Genomic DNA, 22,796 nt, shown 5'->3' with positions numbered 1-22,796 from the left:
GGTTGGCAGCCTTGATGGGGGTGTTTCGCAGTTGACTGGGTTGTGCGCTGTTGGTTATGGGGCCTGGGGGGTTTTGGGCTTTTGTCGCCGCCATGCTGTTTTCCTTGTGGTGGTGTACTGTTAGTTGTTGTCTCTTCACGGTCCGCATTCTCTGCACTCGTGGTCTGAAGAGGATAATGGGGTCCACTGCCCCCATTGATCTGCTCCTTGAGTCTTGGTGACCAAGAGGTTTTTTGCCGCTCTGCTTTGACATGCTGTTTTCTTTACCTTTCCCCGGCCTTGTCGAGGGTGGGTGGTGTGATGTCGGTTATGGAGTAACTCCAGTCTGTTTCACAGAGAGAGGTAACTTAACCTCGGTGTCAGTTACTATGGCAACAGACTCTGTGACTCTGTGAAATTTCATACAGGAAGTTAATTCCGGCGATTCAAGATGGCGCCGGTGTGTCTGGCTCGCCGTCCCGCTCATCTCACTTTGGCTTTTCTTGTTTTTTTAATTATACTAAGGACCATAGACTCTCTGCTGGTGTATAACCGCCAAGAATTACTTAAAATCCAGCACATTGTTGCAGTATGTGTGAAACAAGAACATTGGGGGTCACACAAACCGCGTCCCTCATACCTGTCCGATGTGCCAAACTTTCTGCTGCGGGCAGAGCCGTCGCTTCCCAGGAAACGTAGACGCCGCCGGGGGACACGGGGTGGAAGACTCGTGAAACTCAAAGCTTGGCTGGCATTCTCTCCCGAGGTGGCACGGTCCCCACATAATATTCCGAGCGACTATAATGATTGTTTTCGCCGCTTCCTCTCTCGGCGTTTCCTCGCTTCCGTTGGGGCCTGGCTGGTGCCGATCGTTGGGCAACACGACGAATGCCCTGCACTGCGTACTCGCCGTCCTCATTGGGCCGCTGCCGGCGTCAGCCCCGGCAACCTTCGGCCGCTAAACCGTGCAGTTTCAGCGGCACTTAGGTGCCCAACGAAATGTGCACTGGTGAATGCGCGGTCAGTGTCAAGCAAGACGTTTATCCTCCAGGACCTCTTCAAATCGTACGGTTTGGATTTATTATTCATCACGCAGACCTGGATTAATGCCGGTGAGTCCGCTGCCTTCTCTGAGCTGGTGCCTCCTGATTGTACCTTCATCAACACGCCAAGAACCACTGGCCGTGGAGGAGGTATTGCTATTATTTTAAAAGCGTCTTTGCGCCATAAGCCACTGTCAGTGGTGTCTTTCGGCTCATTTGAGGTGAGCTGCTTCGAACTGCACCAACATGAGCGGGTGCTTTGCGCTGTCATTTATAGACCACCCAAGCACAACAAGGATTTTATTCAGGACTTTTCTGACTTTGTCGCTGCAATGCTGATAAAGTATGACAGAATTTTAATTGTGGGTGATTTTAATATTCATGTCTGCTGCCCTTCTACGCTTATGGCAAAAGACTTTTTAGAATTGATGGAAGCTTTTAATTTGACACAAAGTGTAGCAGGAGCTACACAGATACATGGACACACTTTAGACCTCGTTTTGTCTTATGGTCTTACTGTTCATAACGTCTCTGTAGGTGATGCGGTCTTCTCGGACCACAGTCCGGTTAGGTTTGACTTAGACGCACACTGTAACACCAGCCTGCCTGCTCCTGTTCGCTTTGGTCGCTTTATCAAGCCTGACGCGGCCTCGGCCTTTGCCACTCTGTTCTCCACTGCGTCTGAGGCTTTTATGACCTCCGACGCTGCACTGGACACCGAGCAGCTGATGAACTGCTTTACTTCTACCTGTGCGACTGTCTTGGACCGTTTAGCCCCTCTGAAAGTCATGCGCCCCAAAACTAAACAAGAAGAGTGGCTCAACGATGTCACTCGAGCAGCCCGGCGTGAATGCCGAAAAGCAGAGCGCAGGTGGAAGAAAGATGGTCTACAGGTCTCCTATCAAATTCTCAAGGACAGTTGGAGACATTATCAGAATGTGGTGAAGACTGAGAAAACAAAATACCTCTCAGACTTGATATCAGACAATATTAACAACCCACGTGTTCTTTTTAAAACCATTGACTCTGTTTTAAATCCCAGTCCATCCACTATACTTGAACAATTATATGAAACGTGTGAAAACTTTATGCAGTTTTTTAAGGACAAGGTTGCATCTGTACGAAGTAATATATCACCCCCCTCTTTTAATATGCCCACATTGACACAGTGCTCCAAAGGTTTTTATCAGTTTGAACCGGTGTCACTGGCTTTTATCACGGAGATGGTAAAGGGTCTTAAGCCTTCTTCTTCCCCCATCGACCCAGTCCCACCTCGCTTTTTTAGGGAGGTGTGGCCAACCGTGGGTCCTTCTGTGTGTGCCATCATCAACAGTAGCCTGGCCTCTGGTACCGTGCCATCTTTCTGTAAAAAGGCTACTGTTGAACCTTTGTTGAAAAAAACTAGTCTGGATTCTTTAATTTTATCAAATTATCGGCCAATCTCTAAACTGCCTTTTATCTCAAAGATTTTAGAAAGAAGTGTTCTTGCACAGATGCAACCTTTTTTAGATGAGAATGGGATTTTAGACACTTTTCAGTCAGGTTACAGGACTTTTCATAGCACTGAGTCTGCACTTTTAAAGGTTTTTAACGACCTATTTTTAATAACTGACTCTGGTGGTTCAGCCATTTTAGTGCTTTTAGACCTGACTGCTGCTTTTGACACAGTGGACCATACCATTCTTTTATCTCGCCTGGAGAACTGTGTGGGTGTCAGGGGGTCTGCTCTTGAGTGGTTTAGGTCGTACCTGTCAGGGAGATGCCTTGCTGTGGGACTTGGGGGATCTTACTCCTCCACTGCTCCGCTTGACTGTGGAGTTCCGCAAGGATCAATTCTTGGGCCCATTTTATTTGCCCTCTACCTGGTCCCACTTGGCGCAGTACTTAAAAAGCATGGCATCTCCTATCACTTGTATGCGGACGACTGCCAGCTGTACTTGCCACTCGCAAAAAATAATCATGCCCCCCTGACACCCCTTCTTGAGTGCTTAAGGGATGTCAAGGCCTGGTTGACTCACAACTTTTTAATGCTTAACGAGGAGAAGACCGAAGCTATCCTCCTTTTTTGCCGCTCTGCTTTGACATGCTGTTTTCTTTACCTTTCCCCGGCCTTGTCGAGGGTGGGTGGTGTGATGTCGGTTATGGGGGCCGGTAAGTTGCCGCCCTGGGCTTTTGTTGTTCCTGGAGCACATAAAGAAGAGTGGCTAGTACGGGGGTTGAACCCGTGACCTTGGCGTTATTAGCACCACGCTCTGACCAACTGAGCTAACCGGCCACTGGACACCATTGCAATATTTTATTTTATTTTTTTTATTTTATGTACCCCGAAGCAGACTCAATCGGTACGCTGGGGTCTGAGGGCGATAAGTGGGTACCTGGTGGACACCTTGTTTGTGCTCTTGACAGGTATTTCGGGACAGTTTAACAATTGGCTTGCAATTGACAAGCTAAAACAAGGAAAACAGATTGTTTAGTGTGATTTCCGCCGAGTGTCCCTGATGAATACATCCAGGCTCCAGAAGCAGCCTCGGCTAATTACTATTTCGTTTCTACTATTACCATTCGCCATAGCGCACCCCGAGGTTACAGAGGTCAAAGGTAAGCCCATATTCAGCAGCACAGTGGCGAAAGGTAAATTTATGTGCATTACCGTTTCCACAGGTTCCCATTGGTACAACCGGGCATTAATGTCTCTTGGTGTAATTCTACCTTAGAGATGGATGCCTTCTTCCGGCCGATACTCAGGGCTGACCTCTGGTGGTGGTGCGGTGGACCCGGCGTGAGTGATAGATTACCGACCGAGAACATGACTGGTGTTTGTGCCCCGATTTCTTTCCTTCTTCCAATGACAGTATTGTCAGTAGATGTGGAGCGCCTAGTGCATAGTGCTACTTCCGTAGGGTCTCACCTCGTGCCACCGGCCGCCCTGAGGACCAGGCGAGGTGTGTCAACCTCACCCTGGTTAGACACCCCCAACCCGACATACATTGACGCCATAGGTATCCCTCGTGGCGTCCCAGAGGAGTATACAATTATAGATCAGGTTATATCCAGTTTTGCTTCTATCATCTCTGTGATTTCCATTAACCATAATACCGAAGTGATTCATTATCTGCATTATAACGTTCAGCGTCTCTCTAATCAAACTGAAGAAGCGTTCAGAGCAGTTAGTGTAGTAGTTAGCTACTTCTCTGATGGCCTTCCAGACTTGCATGGCAGTTGACATGCTATAAGCAGAAAAGGGTGGTGTGAGTGTAAGGTACATAAAAGATAAGGTAACATGGTTTAAAAAAACAAAAAAACAACAGTTTAAACACTAGATTGACATGTAAAGCCAATGTCTTAACATCACAAATGTTTAGCTGTTCAAATGTTTGTTTAACCAATAATGCTGGAAACAAACGGCCAACTGTTGGTGTAGTCATCTTATGAGATCTGAAGTGCTGTTATTGTTCTGAGAGAAAGAATAAATCCTAAGGGTGAATATAGGTCAAGTCATCGTGGATTGTCGTCCTTATTCTGTACCACAGGATTTTCAAGGCATACATGTTAGAATAAAAAGTAAATTCAATTATTATAGTGTTAAGTTATCACCCTTATATCCATTTGCTTAGACAATAGACAATAGTCTTGAGTGTTTTGAAGCAGCATTCCAAGACGCTGACCAGCAACTCCCAGCACCACTAATCTTGCAGGTCCCTGGGAATGCCAGCAGCAACCTTGAAGAAGTTTCATCATGCAAAATGGGCCAAGATAAGAACACATGCACAAAAAGTAATTATTATCACATACACACACACACATAGACAACAAGTACAGCTTGTGCAACTGCTTGCTTCCCCCTCCCCTTAGAGTTGCACGGCCATGTATTAGGGACCTCCTAAAGAAAATAAAAATAGAGGAGCATGAATGGCATACTCAGAGTGGAGCGGCATGTCACTGGGTTTGTTGTTTCACTCTCCTCGCTGCGAGAAACTTTGAATATTGTTGTCTGTCTCTTTTGTATTTAAGTGTTTTTACAAGTGTCACAGGAGTTTGAACCTGACCTTTACTTGGTCCTTCGAGCCGGATCCCAAGACACCTGAGGAGTCCAGTTGTGGAGCGGACGAGACAGAAAGACCGTGGCCACGGCAGACAAAACCCTCTGATGGGCTGTCTTCTCAGCTCAACAAAAGGAAGCTGAAGGTTGACGGGATACCGACGGAAGAGAAGACAACAAACAGTAAGACACTTTTGATCAGAGTGTGAGTGAAAGGGCGTCGTCCCTTTGTGTTAAAGCTGGGGTGGGCAAACTGAGACCTGGGGGCCGCATGCAGCCCATTAATCCAATCCACTTTATTGATATAGCACATTTTATAAACAGAGTTTCTAAAGTGCTGGACAGGCTAGTAAAATAAAAGGTAAAAATAAAATAAAATAAATGAAGGTACAAATTGAATTTAATCCAAAACTAAAAGGTCGAATAGGAAACAACAAAATCTCAGATTGAATCCTAAAGCGAACAGGCAACCAATGCAGGGAGGCCAGAAGGGTTCTTGACCCCTAGAACTGAGTGCGTCCCTCGGGTCAATAAGGTTTGTCACCCGGTGCTAAAGCCTTGTGTATACTATTCGCTGGCAAGCAAAGAGACGGACTCGGCAGTCTTCTGTAGAAAGACAGAGCTGGCGGTCTTCTGTGACAAGGCGGACTTGGCAGTCTTTTGCAAGAGGAAGGAGCCCTTTTGACGGGCTTTCCTTTGTAAAAGACGGAGTTGGCGGTCCTTTGTAATGAGGCGGAGTTGGCGGTCTCTCGCAGTAAGACCGAGTTAGCAGTTCTTTGTGCAAAGACGGAGTTGACGGTCGTGCTAGGCTAGGAAAGGAGAGCCTCCGCGGTTAAAGACCTTTTCGGGGTTTGAATGTGAAAATGTTTTCAAAGTACAAATGAGTGTGTGAATGGGAGATTTTGTCACTAGACAGGTCTTCATATCTAATCAAATCAACTTTATTTGTAGAGCACTTTTCCTGCAAGGAGATGCAACACAAAGTGCTTTCCAGAATTAAAACAATTACCACAATTAAAAAGGAAAACAATGAAGAAAAAAGAAAGCCCCTCCTTCCCACCCTCTATACTAGACCCACACACACACACCCATCCACCCACACACACACACACACGCAAGCACACAATCACCCACAGTAGGGAGACATGGCATGGTACTGAGGAACAAGGAAACGCCACCTTTGGGGCCGTCCACACTGGGAGAAGCTGCAGGCCGCGCCATCGGAGGACCAGCACCCGGGCCCTCCGACTCCGTTAGACGGGCGGACCCCCACATTAAAGGGAGGAACCCCCCAGCCGGCCGTGTCGAAGGGACCCAAGGATGGCACCCCCTCAGCATACCCAAACAGCCCCCAGTGTGGAGGACCCCCCTGAGGAAACACTGGATTTGGAGCTAAAGACTAAGACCATAAAATAGGACTAAAAGATAAAACATAACACTGGAGTTAAAAACTGAAGATTAAGAGCATAAAATAGGACTAACAAGATAAAAACAAAACACTGGAGTTAAAAGGTGAAGAATAAGAACATAAAATAGGACTAAAAGGATGAAAACATAATAAAAGCTTAACAATATTAGTTAAAAGCCTGATTAAAAAGGTGCGTCTTTAATCTTCTTTTAAAAATATCAACAGTCTCCGCAGTCCTGAGGCTCTCCGGCAGGCTGTTCCACAGGTGGGGGCCATAGTGGCTAAATGCTGCCTCACCGTGGGTTTTTGTTCTGGGTTTTGGTTTCGCTAAAAGGCCAGTGCCGGAGGACCGCAGGGTCCGCGGGGGTTGATATGGTAAAAGCAGATCAGATAAATAAGAAGGGGCAAAGCCGTTAAGACATTTAAAAACCAGTAAGAGAATCTTAAAATCGATCCTGAAGCGGACGGGGAGCCAATGCAGCGACTTTAAAACCGGTGTAATGTGCTCCCGCCCTCTGGTCCTCGTCAGCACACGTGCGGCTGAGTTCTGTAATAATTGGAGATTTAAAATACTTTTTTTGGGAAGACCAGAGAGCAGGGCATTACAGTAATCTAAACGACAGGATATAAAAGCATGCATTAGCACCTCCGTACTGGCCTGAGAGAGAAACGGGCGGACTCTGGCTATGTTCTTAAGGTGATAAAAACCTATTTTTGTTATATTTTTAATATGTGGGATAAAATTTAGCTCAGAGTAAAAAATCACGCCCAAATTTTTAACAGAGTCGGCTAGTTTAATATCCTGTAATTTAATATTAAAGGGTGAGAAAAAGAGTAAGTCTTTGAGGAAGCAGAGGCAAGAATTCTCCGCCCTCACCAGGGTAGAAGCTTGAGAATTACCTCAAAGAAAAGTTCATTACTCTCTCACTGACAAACAACCCTGTTGTTAGTTTTCCCTAGGAAGCTCATCACAACAGGGACTAAATTATTCCCAAGATGGGAAATAAAAGTGGAAAACCACAAGTCAAAAAGGAACCAAAAGCTATATTCAGCATGACTAGGCTTGTCTTAACAAATACAACCAGAACCAAATGATGAACCAGTAGTATAATTACAAGTACACCTAATAAAACTAAATGCATATGAAGGAATAAAACCAGCAATAGAAGATTTGTTAAAAGCTAAAGTCTTAGTAGAATGCGATAACCCACCATGTAACATCCCTATTTTCCCAGTGAGAAAAAGTGTCACTCTCTGTGGGATGGAGAATGATACAGGACAAGCTGTAAATCAAGCTGTGGTGGCAAGAGCACCTTGTGTGCCTGACCCACACACATGGTTAAATTCTTTACCAACAGATGTCACATGGTTCACCGTAGTAGACGCATTCTCAGTAATGCATTCTTCTCCATTCAAATAGAGAAAGAAAGTTCAGGTTCGCATTTACGTTTGCAAAAAAAAAAAAAATATATATATATATATATATATATATATATATATATATATATATATATATATATATATATATATATATATATATATATATATATATATATATATATATATATATATATATATATATATATATATATATATATATATATATATAAGCTGTTCCACTGTATGCAACGGCTTCTTCGTGAGTGTGCCTCAGAACATCACCCGTTATACGGCACCTTCGCACAGTTCCTGTCGGCTGCCTTCTCTGTGGTGGACCAGGAAGACCTGCAGAGGCTCCAGGGTGCATACGTCTTCTGTGGCATCCAGCCTGCAAATCCCACCAAGCAGCATATTCGTGAGCACTGCAGGATAAAGATTCCTCCGCCCGGGACGCTTATTCAGAGAGTGGAAAGGGTGTTGAAGCACTTTCACCTGACCACAGATCCGAATGGCATCCCTCTTTATAAGCCCTCCATGCTAAAGAGATGGAGGATCCAACGAGTCCACATTCTGCGCGGTTGCCTCAGTGATCCTGAGGTGGAAGGGGGCATACTGTACCGCCGTGGAGGAACGATACAGTTAAACCACGTGCCAGGTGAGCGTGCAGCAGTCCCCGTCTGGATCCCCATCAGAGGCACGTCGCAGCAGGAGGGCTACCACTTTCACCAGGCCAAATGGGTGACCGGCACGCAGGTCTCCCCAGAGCTGTTCCAGGCCCAGGCCATGACAGGAGTGTGTCGCTGGAACTATCAGCGTCTGCTGGACCTGAAACTGCCAGGCGTTTCTCTCCCGCCTGTTTTCGACCCTGCACTGATATGCTCCCTGAATGCTGTTTCCAGACAGGTCTTTGGCGAAGAAAAGTACCCTGCTCTTCGTCTGGCAGCTGAAGACACCGGGGAGAGGTTTGGCCTGGAGTACAGGGAGCCAGAATGTTGTCCGGTCCCTTTAGACTGGGACAAACATAAAACCAAGAAAGACCCCGGCCACGCCACAAGTGCTCCTTCTCCAGGCATCCTGTCTGATCAGGGAGCAGACCCAGTGCAGCCTTCCTCCACACCTCCCACCAGGCTTTTCAGCTTTGTTCCCCACTCTGTTCACCCTCTTCAAACTGCTACTGCGACTACGTCTAGTCATGTGGCCCCTATCCCAGCATCTGACTTGGACAATGAAGCTTCTGTTACTGAGCTTCAGCCACAGCCAGGTAAAAACTTATCTAATCATGTGTCCCCTTGTTCTAATAGTGTTGCATCTTGTTTGAACCAAATAACAAATGTGTATCTCATGGTTTTCTTTGCCTAGAGCCCACAAGAAGATTGCCCATCCAATGTTCTCCGACTGCTGCCCGCACTGGACCAGTGGAGACTGGAGGGAGAGTATTTGTGTTGGACCACAAGCGCTGGCCGTCTCCAATGAAGTCGGCAATTGACGAGCTCCTTAACAAACACCGCGGGCACGAGGACATGATCAAGCTTGTGGTTCGGGAGTATGGCACTCTTGTCCACAAGTCCAGCAAAGACCCCAACAGCATGCTGTCCCACATGCAGAGGAAACATGGAAACTTGGTGAAACCTTTCTGTTGACCAAGAAGGAAGTTTACCATTTTCAAGTCTACACAAATGATCCAGTTGTGCTCACGATATTTTAAGAATTCCATGACCATTCTGATGTCATCATAGTCTTCCCGCAGATGAACTGAATGACCTACAGGCACTGCCCCGTAAACATTGCCATTATGCAAAAGAACACACTTGAGACTGCGTTTAGAACTGTCTATAAAGAGCCGCCATTCAGTTGGATCATAGTGAGGAACACCCAGTTCTTTGAGAAGACCTGGGATATCATGGCAGTAAACAAACTGTCTGTCTTCAGAAAAGAAGGTCACAAAAAGCTGGTCGTGCTTTCTGTAATATGACACTTTAACAGTGTGATCAACAAGATTTTTGCCTTGTAATCTTGATGGCAAAAGCTCAGCTGCTTTCTTTGAAAGACCTAAATCCCGAACTAAGTCATTCAGTTCAGTTTGGTGAAGAGGCTTGGGGACTGGGGGAGATTCAGTCTCTGAAGAACATTCCTCGGATTGTTCCCACTCAGTTTCTGGCAATTCATTGTCACAACTGTCTTCCTCGTTCGTATCATGTCCAATGTCTTTATCGTTTAATGAAGGCAAACCTTTGAAAACTGGAACAGGAATGGAATCTATGTATATAATCTCAAAACGCATAGATTTGGGTTACGTAAATTCATATATTTAGACTATTTAATCTATCTCAAATTGCATGAAAACTAGAGCTTATGGAGAAAAACTAATTTCAGATTTAAAATCAGCACCTAAAAATCGTTCAGAATCAGTTAAAAAATCCAATGCAACAGAAAGTTGAAAAAATATTGTTCCCCAGTGTAATATAATAAAATAATAATAAAATAATTTGACCTGAAAATGTTCTGGGTGGAAATACAAAACGACTGTGCATTGGCCGGGAATCGAACCCGGGCCTCCCGCGTGGCAGGCGAGAATTCTACCACTGAACCACCAATGCCGACATACAGTGAAAAGACGCTGATACAATATATTTCTGTCCAGAGCTGGCGCTGTGTGCATCCACGACGTTGTTTCCTTTCATTGAACTTCAGCGCGACAACACGGTAAGCTAAAAAAAAGCTTTAAAAAAAATGAGATAATATATTTGCTCTGTTTGGGGTGTTTTTACCAAATATAAAATCCATCATATTCGCAACTTCTGTAACCAGTGATAACAACGTTAAACTTATCTTTCCGTATCTTCCTTACTTATCCGATATATCTGGTGTTCAACACGTGTAGATTTCAGCGTATTGGAAGTATTGGTATTTTATCTTAATTGATTTAAACATAATTCACATACTTGTTTAATCGAAGTGGCACAAACATACATTCAGGCACCTTGCCCCAAAGCATCGTCAAAGCATTTTATTTCACATATAGAATTTAACATAACTGATTATCACATTATCTGATGTCATGTCATCCTTCCACGTGAACCGGTTGAATTTGTAATAGCACATACTATTACTATACTAACTGATATTTCTGTCACGACAGAGAAAATGAAGAAGACATCAGCTGCAGAGCTGCAACGTGTTTCAGGTTAAGAGAAGTTCTTAAAATCCTGAATACGTACTTGTGAATGAATAAAACTAGGGTTGGGCGGTATTTTTCTACACCGGTATAGATTCTTCCAATGATACGAAAATGACTTATACCGGTACAAATGAGCAGAAAGAATGAACGTTCGTGGGGGGAAGTATTTACTCGGCGGACCTACCGACTTGAACAGGTTGAAATGGTGACAAACGCCGGTGAAAGCTGGCTGAATCTCCTTGTCCAGAACGTGAATGGAAGCTAGCAGGGGTTAGCTTAACGTCGGACGCCAAGTAGTTGTGTACTCTGAGTATATTTTCACCACCAATTCTTTAATGAATGTTTTACGATGTCAGATTAAGATGTACAGATTCTGAGTAAAAAATGCGAGAAGCACGTTTATTTTGAACATTCGCCACACACGGAACACACTTCCGTGACCGTCCTTCAAATTAAGAGAGCCACTTGCCCTGTGTCTGCGTAAACAAAACAAGCGTCATAAAAATATCTTCTATATGCAGGTAGAATTTCGTGGATGACTACATCTTCTTTCATGACAAGCACAGGCATCAACGTTTTTGTTTTAAAAAAAGATTTCGTAAGAATGTGGGGACGAGTGGTTAGCGCGCAGGCCACACAGCTAGGATACCCGAGTTCGATTACACCCTCGTGCATCTCTGCGGAGTTTGCATGTTCTCCCCGTGCATGCGTGGGTTTTCTCCTGGTACTAAGATTTCCTCCCACATTCCAAAAACATGCTAGGTTAATTGGTGAATCCAAATTGTCCATAGGTATGAATGTGAGTGTGAATGGTTGTTTGTCTATATGTGCCCTGTGATTGGCTGGCGACCAGTCCAGGGTGTACCCCACCTCTCGCCCGAAGACAGCTGGGATAGGCTCCACACGCCCGCGACCCTCGTGAGGATAAGCGGTAGAAAATGAATGGATGAGTAGCAATGTGTGCTGAGTCATCCTATTAGAAAAGTTAGCTAGTTTCTTACCAATAAATACATGTCTTATGTTACATGTATGTCTACATGTTTACACTTTATACTTCCCAAAAATATTGTGATACATGTTGAGGTCCATATACTAACACCAGAAGGCATGTGTGTGCAGTGAGCCATTCGGCTTCTCCTGCTCAAGTTGTTGTCGTATTTAATATGGACTGAAGATCTTTCATATGAAAATGCCAAACATTCAAATGAGCAGTAGAAGTGGTGTGAATCAACTAATGGCACCAGACACTACAATATCTGAATTTATCAAAAAATAATTATGTTTTTTCCGTTTTTAGATGCACAGCCCACACCGGCCGTTTTGGGTGCATCAGGAGATGGTAACGGCTGAAAGTGATCTTTGCCCATTTCGATCTAAACTGTGCAGCATTTAATGTGAAATGCACCTACATCTCCTTCCTCTTTTCCAGGTTTGCTGCCTCCGAGGGGGCCTTTGCCATTTCCGCCAGAGCTGACCTTTCTACTGCCAGAGTCTGCTCATGGTACGTTATTCATCTTTTCAGGTTACTGCACCTGATAAAAAATCAGCATAATTGACTTTCTAATAGTTATTGTTTGTCATTATAGAGACTGACAGTCCTGCAGCCTCCACTCTAGCTGCATCAGAGCCACCAGCTGAACATGGACCCCACAGTAGGCAACACTTATCCATAGATTGCATTATGTTTTGAGATTTGTGCTAAAGTTGACTCATACGTGTCTTTAGTTTTTCAACCAGGCCAACCCACAGCTGCCACCAACAGTCCTCCTCCTACTCTTTCTCCTCCACAACCTCTCCCCTACGACCAGGAGGGTGGTCAGTGGAGCTGCACCTCCCAGCAGAGACAGTGGATGAAACTGGAGCTGGAGTCCATGGGTCTATGGCCGGGCTCCCGCCCCGTGAGCGGCCCCATGACAAACTTCTCCCTGTGGCGCTTACCCCCCCAGCCCGAGCTAATGAACAATGTGAATGATCTGCCGTCCCCCAAGTGTTTTCACCTGCATCCTTTTTCATCTGGAAGCCGGAGAATGACTACCTAATGGGACGGCTGAGAAGGAACTACACCCTGCCGTGCATCGGTGACTGTTCTCAGCCACGTGTTGTCTCTGCTGGAGTCGGGAGACCGCGAGTGATTGTGGGCCTCACTGGGCAATACTACCTGCTCTCCTCCAGGCTGTGCTGTAAGAGCTGCAATAGGAGGTGGTATGCCGACAACCCGCTCTGGGTGGAAAAGCTTCTCAAGAGGTTTACCAATCTGTTGCCAGCGTTACTGACTTACAAGAAGGCCATCTGTAAGTCAGTCCTGGATGAGCTGAGACGGACTGGAAAATCCCCCAATGACATGGCAAATCAGATCATGGAGATGTTGCATCTCAAGTATGAGCGTGCCAACCTGGCCTATCTCCTCTGTTGCCAGAATGTGATGGACGGAGAGGCAGGAACTTCCGGCCAAATGACCAACACTCACTTCTTGCAGCAGGAGAGAAAACCGGAGCCTTTTGGGAGCTACAGTGATGCAGATGGCTGGAACGGGGTCTCTGTGTCTGCCCACTACCTCACTGACTGCCTGCTGCGTGAGTTCCAGCACCAGAGGGACACCATTCAGAAGCTGCTGCAGAGTACCTTTGGACAGGTTCTCCGCTCAGACCACAACCGCAAAGTGGCCAAGAAAGTCACTTTTTCATCCGGTGTCATGTCGTCATACGCTGTGATGAATGAGAACTGGATGATCCTGTCCTGGGTCATGTTGCAGTCTGTGACTGCAAAAACCCTGCGGCCGATGTATGAGGGTCTCTCAAACCGCTACAGCAGGGCCGGCATTGAGAAAGCCCAGTTTCAGTGGGTAAACAGGTGGGACTTCATTTTATATACATTTTATGTTTGTTATGTGGAACTATACTCAACAAAAATAGAAACCCAATCCCATTTTAATGAGCTGAATCAAATGTGTTGCACATATATACTGTATTTGTAATATGCGTTATGTGTCTTTGTTTCTCAGGGATTGCTGTGCACTGTTCAGGGTGGCAGAGTCTCTGGCTGGAGAGCATCTAAACTGGGATGCGTGGCGAACAACAGACAAGATTGTTGCTGAGGTCACGTCTGGAAACCTCTTAAATACATGCGCATCCAGAACATACTACAACCCCAGCATCACCATCAAGCTGGACTTGTTTGGCTGCATGGGACGATTTCTCTGTGAATGTGCTTCAGAACACCACCCTCTGTACAGCACCTTCGCGCAGTTCCTATCAGCTGCCTTCTCTGTGGTGGACCGGGAAGACCTGCAGAGGCTCCAGGATGCGTATGTGTTCTGTGGCATCCATCCCGCAAATCCGACCAAGCAGCACATTCGGGAGCACTGCAGGGTGAAGATTCCTCAACCGGGGGAGCTCATTGAGAGAGTGGAGGGGGTGTTGCAGCACTTTTACTTGACCACCGACCCAAACAACTTGCCTTTGTTTAAGCCCTCCATGTTGAAGGCGTGGAGGATCCAGCGCGTTCACATCCTGCGTGGCTGCCTCAGCGATCCAGAGGTGGACGGGGGCATACTGTACCGCCACGGAGGAGCAGTCCAGCTCAACCATGTGCCAGGTGAGCATGCGAGAGTCCCCGTCTGGATCCCCGTCAGAGGCACATCTCAGCAGGAGGGGTTCCACTTCCACCAGGCTCAGTGGGTGACTGGCACGCAGGTCTCCCCAGAGCTGTTCCAGGCCCAGAGCATGACAGGAGTGTGCCGCTGGAACTATCAGCGTCTGCTGGACCTGAAGCAGCCAGGACTTTGTCTCCCGCCTGTTTTTGACCCTGAGCTGATGTGCACCTTGAATGCTGTGTCCAAACGTGTCTTAGGCGAAGAGAAGTACCCTGCTCTTCGTTTGGCAGAAGATGACACCGGGGAGAGGTTTGGCCTGGAGTACTTGGAGCCAGACTGTAGTCCAGTCCCTTTAGACTGGGACAAATATAAACACAAGAAAGACCTTGGCCGTACCACCAGTGCACTGTCTGCATGTATCCTGACTGATGAAGGATCAGAACCAGTCCAGTCTTCCGCCACACGTGCCACCAGGCTCTTCAACTTCCCGGTTCACCCTCCTTGCTTTCATGCTACTACTCCAAATACTACTACTACTACTACTACTACTACTACAACTGCAGTTCCTGTTCCAGCCGCTAGTGCTGACAATGCTTCAGCCTCTACCTTTCCTGTGACTGAGCCTCAGCGAAAGTTAGGTAAGAACTCAATAATAGTGCAGCCCTTTTCTCTTCATACTTGTATCTTGGTTGAACCAAATAACATCGACATATTTCATTTTTGTATTTGCCTAGACGCTACACCTGTATTGCTAATGAATCCACCACCACCTGCTCAGACCCTGACCACAGCCACCATGGAAGAGGAGCAGCAGCACCAGCAACCACCGCCCCTTTCAAAGAAACCCCAAACAAAGAAATGTCTGTTCTGTGGCCAGCCCAAATCCAAGTATAAAGGTGATGGAAGCTCCATCCACCACTTCTATCAACAGGGCCCTGTCAGGTACTTCTATTGCTCCACAAAGGTTTTGAGACATACGGAGCAGAAGGTCTGACAGGCCCCAAGATGCCCTTCAAAGACTTTGTGAAGACAGACTTCTTCCTGAGAGAACTGGATGCCACGAAAAAGAGGGTGGAGGAAAAACGGCAAAAGAAGAGGAAGAGGGAGGACTCTCCAACACCTCGACGGAAGTGCAGGTTCTGCAAAATGGAACTCAGGCAGAGCCAGAGCAGCCCCCACATCCACACAGGCTTTCCTGGCCTACCAGGGAAGTACATATACTGTCCTGCCAAGGTGTTCTCCCTCTACAGAGAGCAGGGGATGGAGAAGGAGATGAGCTGGAGGGAGTTCCAGGGCTCCCCTTTTTATGAAAAGGAGAAACAACGGTGGGGAAGTCATTGAACAATATATTAGTCGTGACTGTTAATGTCGGTTAATAATGTGCATTAATAACGTTAACGTTCAGGGTTAATAACGTCAATGTACAAATCTCAAGTATTTTTGAGAGGCTTTAAATGACCAAGGAAATAAATCTTGTTTACATTGATTTTGTTTATTCCATGCATTGATAGTGACATAATCCTGATTTGATGTTTGTGGCGATATAGTGATGACATTAAGAAAAAATGATTATGGAAAATATTTCTCCTGTTTAGGATCAATCATCAATGGCTTCAAAGTTCACAGCATCGCTCCCTCTCATTACTATAGTACAAAAACTTTAGTGAAAACCAACATGGACAGAACCCAAAAATGCCTCACCATAGCAAATAACGCAAATCCAGACAACTCAAAAATATGAAAAAAAAGAAATTAGTGGTTTGACATGCAGAAAAAAAAAGTTAACTTAATGTTAGACTTCCCGTACATTCTGGTGAGACCAAATTCCTGTTTTTCACCTTATTAAAGTGAGAAATACTTTCTTTTGGCCCCATGTCGGGTTATTTTACTCAAAACATGCACCACCAATGAGTGAGCAATGTGTAAGGTGCTTTGCTCGGCCACTTAATTTCATGTAATGATACAGTACTAGGCAGAGAGATTAGTTAAGGGCAATGCTGTGCAAAAATGTTCAATGAAGAGGTTTGACTTCCTTGTAGATGTCAGCGACTGGACTCATCGCAGCAATAAGAATGACAGCCCAACAACTACATTAAGCGTTAAAAACATTTTCTTTTATTTTACACATTTACAAGTAAATGAATAAATACCTCCAATCACAGCAGCACCTTTCCATGGTTTCTTTATGGTTGTTCAGTAACTGGTAGAATCTTCATTCCAAAAGAGATCAACTCACTTATTGGTCCACTTTATGAAATTTGGCGCTTTTGAACGCGACATTGGGTCAGCCAGACGGAGAACTGTATCACACTACAGCATCAAGGTACACACAAAAGTGTCGACAGTGTAACAAATCCTAGGTTAAGACCTGCTAAAGGTCTTGTCATTAAAACATTATGTCCCATTATGGAAATGACAAATCCAGTGGTTAGAGGACCTAAAAAGCGGTTTGTTGTGTTGTGTGCATATATAAGCTCTCCAGAAATTATCACCATTTCTTGCTCTCTCCATTCCCAGGTGGCTCTGGGGGACGCTATGTACGAATCTTCCTCTTGTCTTCAAAAAGCGAGCGCACCAAGTAGACCTGGACGCCTGACACCAGCATCATCACGACCAGGTTGACCACCGACCAGAAGTTGACTCTGTAGTAGTTGCTCTCCTGGAGGTTCCTGTCGCGGGCCTCGAAGGCGCGCAGCACCGTCTGGATCTGCACACTCTTGCCCAGGCGCGCCTTCACGTTGTTGATGGTGTACTGGAAAGGGACGAGTCAAATATGATGACATGGATGAAAGGTAAACAACCCAACATACTCCCTTTACGGTGACACCTCGATAAGATATTTTTCTTGGCTTGTGTTGCACGATACAAACTTTACATCATTTTCACAAATGGCATAAAAGATCCGCACGTCACACCTGGATAGTGGGACACTACACTCACACAGGGATCTTTGGAGGCTGCAATAGTACGAGCTACGGGTGATCGGTTTTTGAAATCAGCAACAACAGCACACTTGAGTTCGGGATGTTGTTGTAAACAAAAGTCATCTGGAAGATACATTTCCCGCTCTTTCCTGTCTATCAAAGCAACGCCTGCCTGCCCTTCGACACACAATTCCAGGGGTGGAGTTCTTCAGCTTGGGTGTTGCAAGCTGGAACAATTGTGTTGGCCTCTTTTGAGTTAATAGGTGAGAGTTCATAGCACTTTATGCATCGCAAACTTGGGTCACTTTGCCCCCTAATGAGGCAAACAGTGGCTGGACAAAGTCTATGACATACACACTGGGTGTTTGTACACATTTTGCTCACTTGACTCACCATGATGTCCTCCAGCTTCATGTCCAACATGTCCGTCCCGTGCACATACTCCTTCCAGTCGTCGGGCTCCTCGTCGCCGTCCATGTTGTCCAGGATGAGCTCGAAGAAGATGAGCTTCTCTGAGACTGTGCTAAACATGTTATCGAAACAGAACATGTAGTCCCCCTCCTCGGTCTCAATGCTGGAAGAGACATGGAGTTTTACAGGTGATGTTTTGGTGCCATCCGTGTTTGCATGATTCACTTACGTGTGCATCCCATCTGACTTGTGCTGGTCACTGTATAGTATCTGCCCAGAGGGAGAAGAGATGTAGAAATCGATGTCGAGGCCTGCACCGTCCAATACCTGTGAATTCAGGAAATTGAATGGAAAACATGTGAAAGTTAAGATGTGAACCACTTTTGTTGCATTCATATTGACATCTAAGCATAACCAACTCGCTTCACAAATATTTCTCTTAGCCTAACTTGAATTAACTCTGCTTCATTTTAAATTCCCAAGCACTATTTGCAGTGTTGCATACCTGATATTCTATTTCCAGTGAGGCATCTTTCTTCATAGTCTGGTAGAAACATTCCTTGCGACCAGCGGGCAGAGTGAACGTGAAGTCGCTGTCCAGAGACTGGGAGAAGGCGGCCAGCGCCAAAAACCTCTCGCAAACTACAACAAACAATACGGTAATGACACAAAAAAATGTCCGGGCGACGTCCATAGTCGCCTCCGTGACTATTAAATGACACAACAACAAAAAAGAGCGTTAGGGTTCCCGGCCACCGTGGTGACGAGTAAGCTAGTAGTGATGGTTGCCCAAAAACTTCACTCCAGTTCAACACACGGCAAAGCTCAGGACCCCGCCTGATTAAAAATGTCGTTTAAATGTACGTAATTATTTTTCAAATACAACTACTGTCAAAAACCTTGATTTTGATTAAAATTTTTTCATATACAGCATTTTTTTAAATAACATATTTGACATTTCAAATATTAATGACGCCTGTTTTAAAACGCCAAATAATTACACATTTAACACCGTCCTCGTGTAAGATCGATACTTGGTCCTTGTAGCACCACAATATGTATTTGGATGTTATGTATTTTAATTGTTTTCATTTGTTTTTAATTTCGTTACAATAGATAACATTTCTCGACGCAAATACAACTATATAAAAAGTAGCTGAAATGAAAAGTAGCTGACTAACTAATGCTAACTCCTTTGCATATTTTTAAATACCTTAACAGTACAGGTAACGTTTTGGACAAAGTGCATTTAGAGAATTTTGTTTTTTTTACCAGTACGAGTGGTACAAAATAATTATTTAGTAATACTGAAACGTATTATTTTAAACACCAAATATTTTGTAAATCTTATCACGTGTTTCCGTAAAAAAGTAAAGTTGACATTTAATAACCATCAGGCAATGTTCCGGGCACATCTTTGCGAGCATTGTGGGAAATGTGGTTTTTCAACTGTACCGGGGAGAAGCGGTATCAACGCGCACTGTAATTCACAGGTTTATTGTCTGAAATGGAATAACGCTTCAATAAAATGTTGATGGTTAAAGTAAGTCTATTACAAATACGTTTTGTTTGGATATAATGAAAACAACGTTTACAATTGAAAATAAATTATAAACTTAAGTAATTGCCCACCCATAAATATTACAACCATAAATAGAAATGGTCAGGGAAAATATCGCTAATGGGTTAAAATGAACAAACACTGTAATCTGCTCAACTAAGTAGACACTGAAGATGCTACTAAAACCTCATAAATTGTAACCAAAAAATGTACTTTTGTATTTTTTAAAAGCATTTCTTTCATTTTACTGGTTGTAAATTTTCTTGTGACTTATTGTTATTGACTATCCGATCCAATCTAGAAATCTACAATGTTTATTCTTGTACATACAGAAAACAATAAAAAATATACACATAAATGATGAATAAAGGAGATAAATGAACATTTAAAGTTATAATTACTTTTATTGAAGACATAATTGTTAGCAAAGACACAATGTGGCAACAAGATCAGCACAGACAACCCCTTCATGTTTTGCCATGAGTTATTTTTTGGACTCAATAGTGTTTCTCACCTCAATAATCCAAGATGGAGCCAAATAAAGTTGCAAATGTTAGCATTTGATAAAGGAGGTGATGAACACTATTGAGTTCAAGAAATAACTCATGACAAAACATGAAGGTGGTGTCTGTGTTGATCTTTCTTCCACATGCAGCCAGTCTTTGAGAGCAGTCACATCTTCAGCGAAGGTAAAAGCAACCTTAAATGTTCATCTCTCCCTTTAATTTGTCATTTATATGTATTCATAATAGCGCTATGTATGTAAAACTAGAGTTGTAAATCTTAAAAATGTGTATTGTGTTAACATTTTCGAGACTTAACATAACTTAGCATAACTGTGTTAGGTAACAAGGAACTACAGAGTCAACTGCTGATGGCATCATCGACTGTCAACAGAGCTGACCTAAGTTTCCCGTTTCATTCTATAAGCCAGTTAATTGGCTGCCAACAAAGGATGCTTTGTGACATACAGTGCATTAACACGACAAGATATTGACTTTGATGGGAAGTGGATGGTAACTTAGATTTTCATCGTCAACCAAAAAAAAAACATACTAACTATACCCCGACCGAGGTTCCATATTCATGTTTACACCTGTAGAGTTCCTAAGTAGTGTAGTGCTGTCCCAAACTCATGACTGCGCACTTACCAAAAATGACCAACGCCATTGCTCTTGTTCTTCTTTATTTTTATTATTTTTTAATTACTGTATTATTAAATGGTGAATCACAACCACTCCATTCCCTTCTGCGACAGTAGCCAGTGATGGGGTGTTTCGGCTCCATTGCAGAACCACTCGTTTTGAGTGCAACATCCGGGTACTGGGGGTGCATTGCATTGTGCTATACTTCTCAACTAGAGCTCACTTACGCAGTCAAATATGTCTAAAGAAGTGCGCGAATTGAAACTGTTGAAAATAAAAAAAAGGCTAGGTACTGTATTGCACACAATACGTTCAAAGGAACGTGCAACCCACATTCAAATGTCTCTGTTACAACATGAAGTTGTTATCAAGGAAGAAAAGATGACGCGTCCTACAGTGTTCAACTCAATCCAGTGGGCGGTGCTGTTGAACACAGTTGTTGCTTGGTCCACTCTGATTGGTTAGCGAATCAGCTGTTTCTCATTTGATTGGCCGCTTTGCCAGCAGGAGGGGTTGAATTGGCCATAGAGCCAGCAGCTAGCAGTCAATAGCAGTCTTCTTGATAGCTAAAAGGGAACGGGTCTGTTTAATTTTAATTAGCACACATTGCAGGCTAGACCCCAGCTACAGTCCTTCATCTATACTAAAGGTTTATTTTATTTCTGTTGTTTTCGTTAAGCCTTAAAAAGAAGCCACCAAAGAGCGAGGATGTTGGTCCCCGCGGGAAGATAATGAAGAGGCTGCGTGTTCTGTTGGTGTGCCTCATTGTAGCTCTCCTGTGCTGGTAAGAGTGACCACACATTTCTTTCTTTCCTTGACACGTTCTAACTTCGTGACACATCGTAGGTTAACATGTCACTTAGAACCATTTAAAACGTCACGTCAACGCTGCCTGGCTTTGTCTTGTTCACTTGGGTCCATTTGGCATCAATGTAGTACTAGTAGACGGATAACGCTATGGGCGACTTACACAGTGAAGCTAAAGTCAAATAAAACAATACTTCATTTTATATTTAAAGTCACATACTGTACAGTATGATATTTTCTATAGTAGGTTAGCTTGGCAACTGTCGTTTGATACCAGCCAAGCCAGCTAATGTCACCTGTATGGTGGCCGATAGTGAACATTTTTCATCAACACATATAAAGTAGATAAAATGCATGGCATGGGGAAAGCCAAGTGTTGGTCTATGCGGTCACTTTGTTTAACTACTACTACTTGCACTACAGTATTGATACAAATTGTTTGCCATATGTGCACTATTTTGTGGTCCAGTGGCCTCCATGATTTGAAATTTCTTTTTAATATGTAAAATTATGGGATAAAATTAAGCCTACTTCCGATTAATTGGCAAGTTGAGTTGACAAATGCTACAGTTTGATCTTGGAAAATTTTGGCGGTATGCTTAGAGGCGCTTGAGTCTTGCTTGTTTAGTAAAATCAAAAGAATCATGATCATTTAGAAATGAAGATCGCATGTTGAGGTGAACAGTTTTTTTCACAGCGCCATAAGTGAACCAGCAGATGGGAATTATTGGGAATTATTAAATTATTATTCCACTTTTGAGAGAGACCATTTTATGACACTTTAATTCTATACTACATAAACACATTGCACACTGATTGGCAATACATCACTGTGTGAAATGGAAAATATGATGAAATTGACATGGGTAAATCCCTGAATCCAATTTATTAGTGGCATTTCCAGGTTTGTGTAGTTCCGTGTTTGTAATTGATGCTTGACTAATAATAATATTAGTTGTTTCCTCATTGCATGATGAGTGTTGCTTTACACTTTTGAGACAGATGGTTAGTTTGCTTATTGATGAATTCCTCGTTTACGTCAGGGGGCTTCACCCTCAGCCCTTTCTCTAAAGAACCGCAGATTAGATAATTCTTGAAGTAACAAGATAAGACTCCCAAGATATAACTAAAAACAGGCAAAGCAGCACAGAGTGACATTTTTTACCTCTCGCCTTAAGACGTATTTTTAAGTGTAGTGTTAATACTCTCACCTAAATGGTTAAATCAATAACCAAGCAACTGCCAGTGTTTGCAAACGAGGACAGAGCGATACAAGCCTGCATGTTTGTTTCATTTCTGCTTGCAGTTTTCCACTTGGACGCAAACAAG

The 22,796-nt window shown here is 44.0% G+C and overlaps 3 protein-coding genes and 2 non-coding genes across 11 annotated transcripts in view; 2 read left to right on the top strand and 3 right to left on the bottom strand.

Moving 5' to 3' along the window:
* Positions 1–3,223: 3,223 nt before the first annotated feature.
* trnai-aau (transfer RNA isoleucine (anticodon AAU)) lies at positions 3,224–3,297 on the bottom strand. Its single transcript has one exon. It is a non-coding gene; the product is annotated as a tRNA-Ile (tRNA).
* A 1,352-nt stretch (positions 3,298–4,649) lies between these two features.
* On the top strand, positions 4,650–19,800 carry LOC131129465 (uncharacterized). Of its 4 annotated transcripts, XM_058073071.1 has the most exons (9): positions 4,650–5,244; positions 10,491–10,552; positions 10,989–11,033; positions 12,325–12,366; positions 12,457–12,528; positions 12,614–12,679; positions 12,753–13,877; positions 14,029–15,257; positions 15,354–19,800. In XM_058073071.1, the coding sequence occupies exons 7-9, from the start codon at positions 13,066–13,068 to the stop codon at positions 15,611–15,613; spliced, it is 2,301 nt and encodes a 766-aa protein (XP_057929054.1). In that variant the 5' UTR covers positions 4,650–5,244; positions 10,491–10,552; positions 10,989–11,033; positions 12,325–12,366; positions 12,457–12,528; positions 12,614–12,679; positions 12,753–13,065; the 3' UTR covers positions 15,614–19,800. The 4 variants fall into 4 exon arrangements, with proteins under 4 accessions (XP_057929054.1, XP_057929055.1, XP_057929056.1 ...); XM_058073072.1 differs by lacking the exon at positions 10,989–11,033; XM_058073073.1 differs by lacking the exons at positions 10,491–10,552; positions 10,989–11,033.
* Positions 10,376–10,446, bottom strand: trnag-gcc (transfer RNA glycine (anticodon GCC)). Its single transcript has one exon. It is a non-coding gene; the product is annotated as a tRNA-Gly (tRNA).
* tmed5 (transmembrane p24 trafficking protein 5) lies at positions 16,712–18,803 on the bottom strand. Its single transcript, XM_058073074.1, has 4 exons — positions 18,460–18,803; positions 18,184–18,281; positions 17,937–18,117; positions 16,712–17,371 (listed from the first exon to the last, which is right to left on the bottom strand). The coding sequence occupies exons 1-4, from the start codon at positions 18,646–18,648 to the stop codon at positions 17,153–17,155; spliced, it is 687 nt and encodes a 228-aa protein (XP_057929057.1). The 5' UTR covers positions 18,649–18,803; the 3' UTR covers positions 16,712–17,152.
* A 1,374-nt stretch (positions 19,801–21,174) lies between the features above and the next one.
* Positions 21,175–22,796, top strand: part of suco (SUN domain containing ossification factor) — a 33,328-nt gene continuing 31,706 nt past the window's right edge. For 2 of the 4 annotated variants that reach the window (XM_058072736.1, XM_058072734.1), the window contains exon 1: positions 21,176–21,444. In XM_058072736.1, coding sequence (XP_057928719.1) covers positions 21,392–21,444 — 53 coding nt within the window. In that variant the 5' untranslated portion in view covers positions 21,176–21,391. Of the gene's footprint in view, positions 21,445–22,796 lie in introns of all 4 variants that reach the window. The other 2 variants (XM_058072735.1, XM_058072737.1) reach the window with 2 other exon arrangements.

Source organism: Doryrhamphus excisus, chromosome 5 (assembly GCF_030265055.1).
Source record: "Doryrhamphus excisus isolate RoL2022-K1 chromosome 5, RoL_Dexc_1.0, whole genome shotgun sequence".
Taxonomy (NCBI): Eukaryota; Metazoa; Chordata; class Actinopteri; order Syngnathiformes; family Syngnathidae; genus Doryrhamphus; species Doryrhamphus excisus.
The sequence above is the reverse complement of the archived record's forward strand: the minus strand, read 5'-3'. Positions and strand labels throughout refer to the sequence as shown.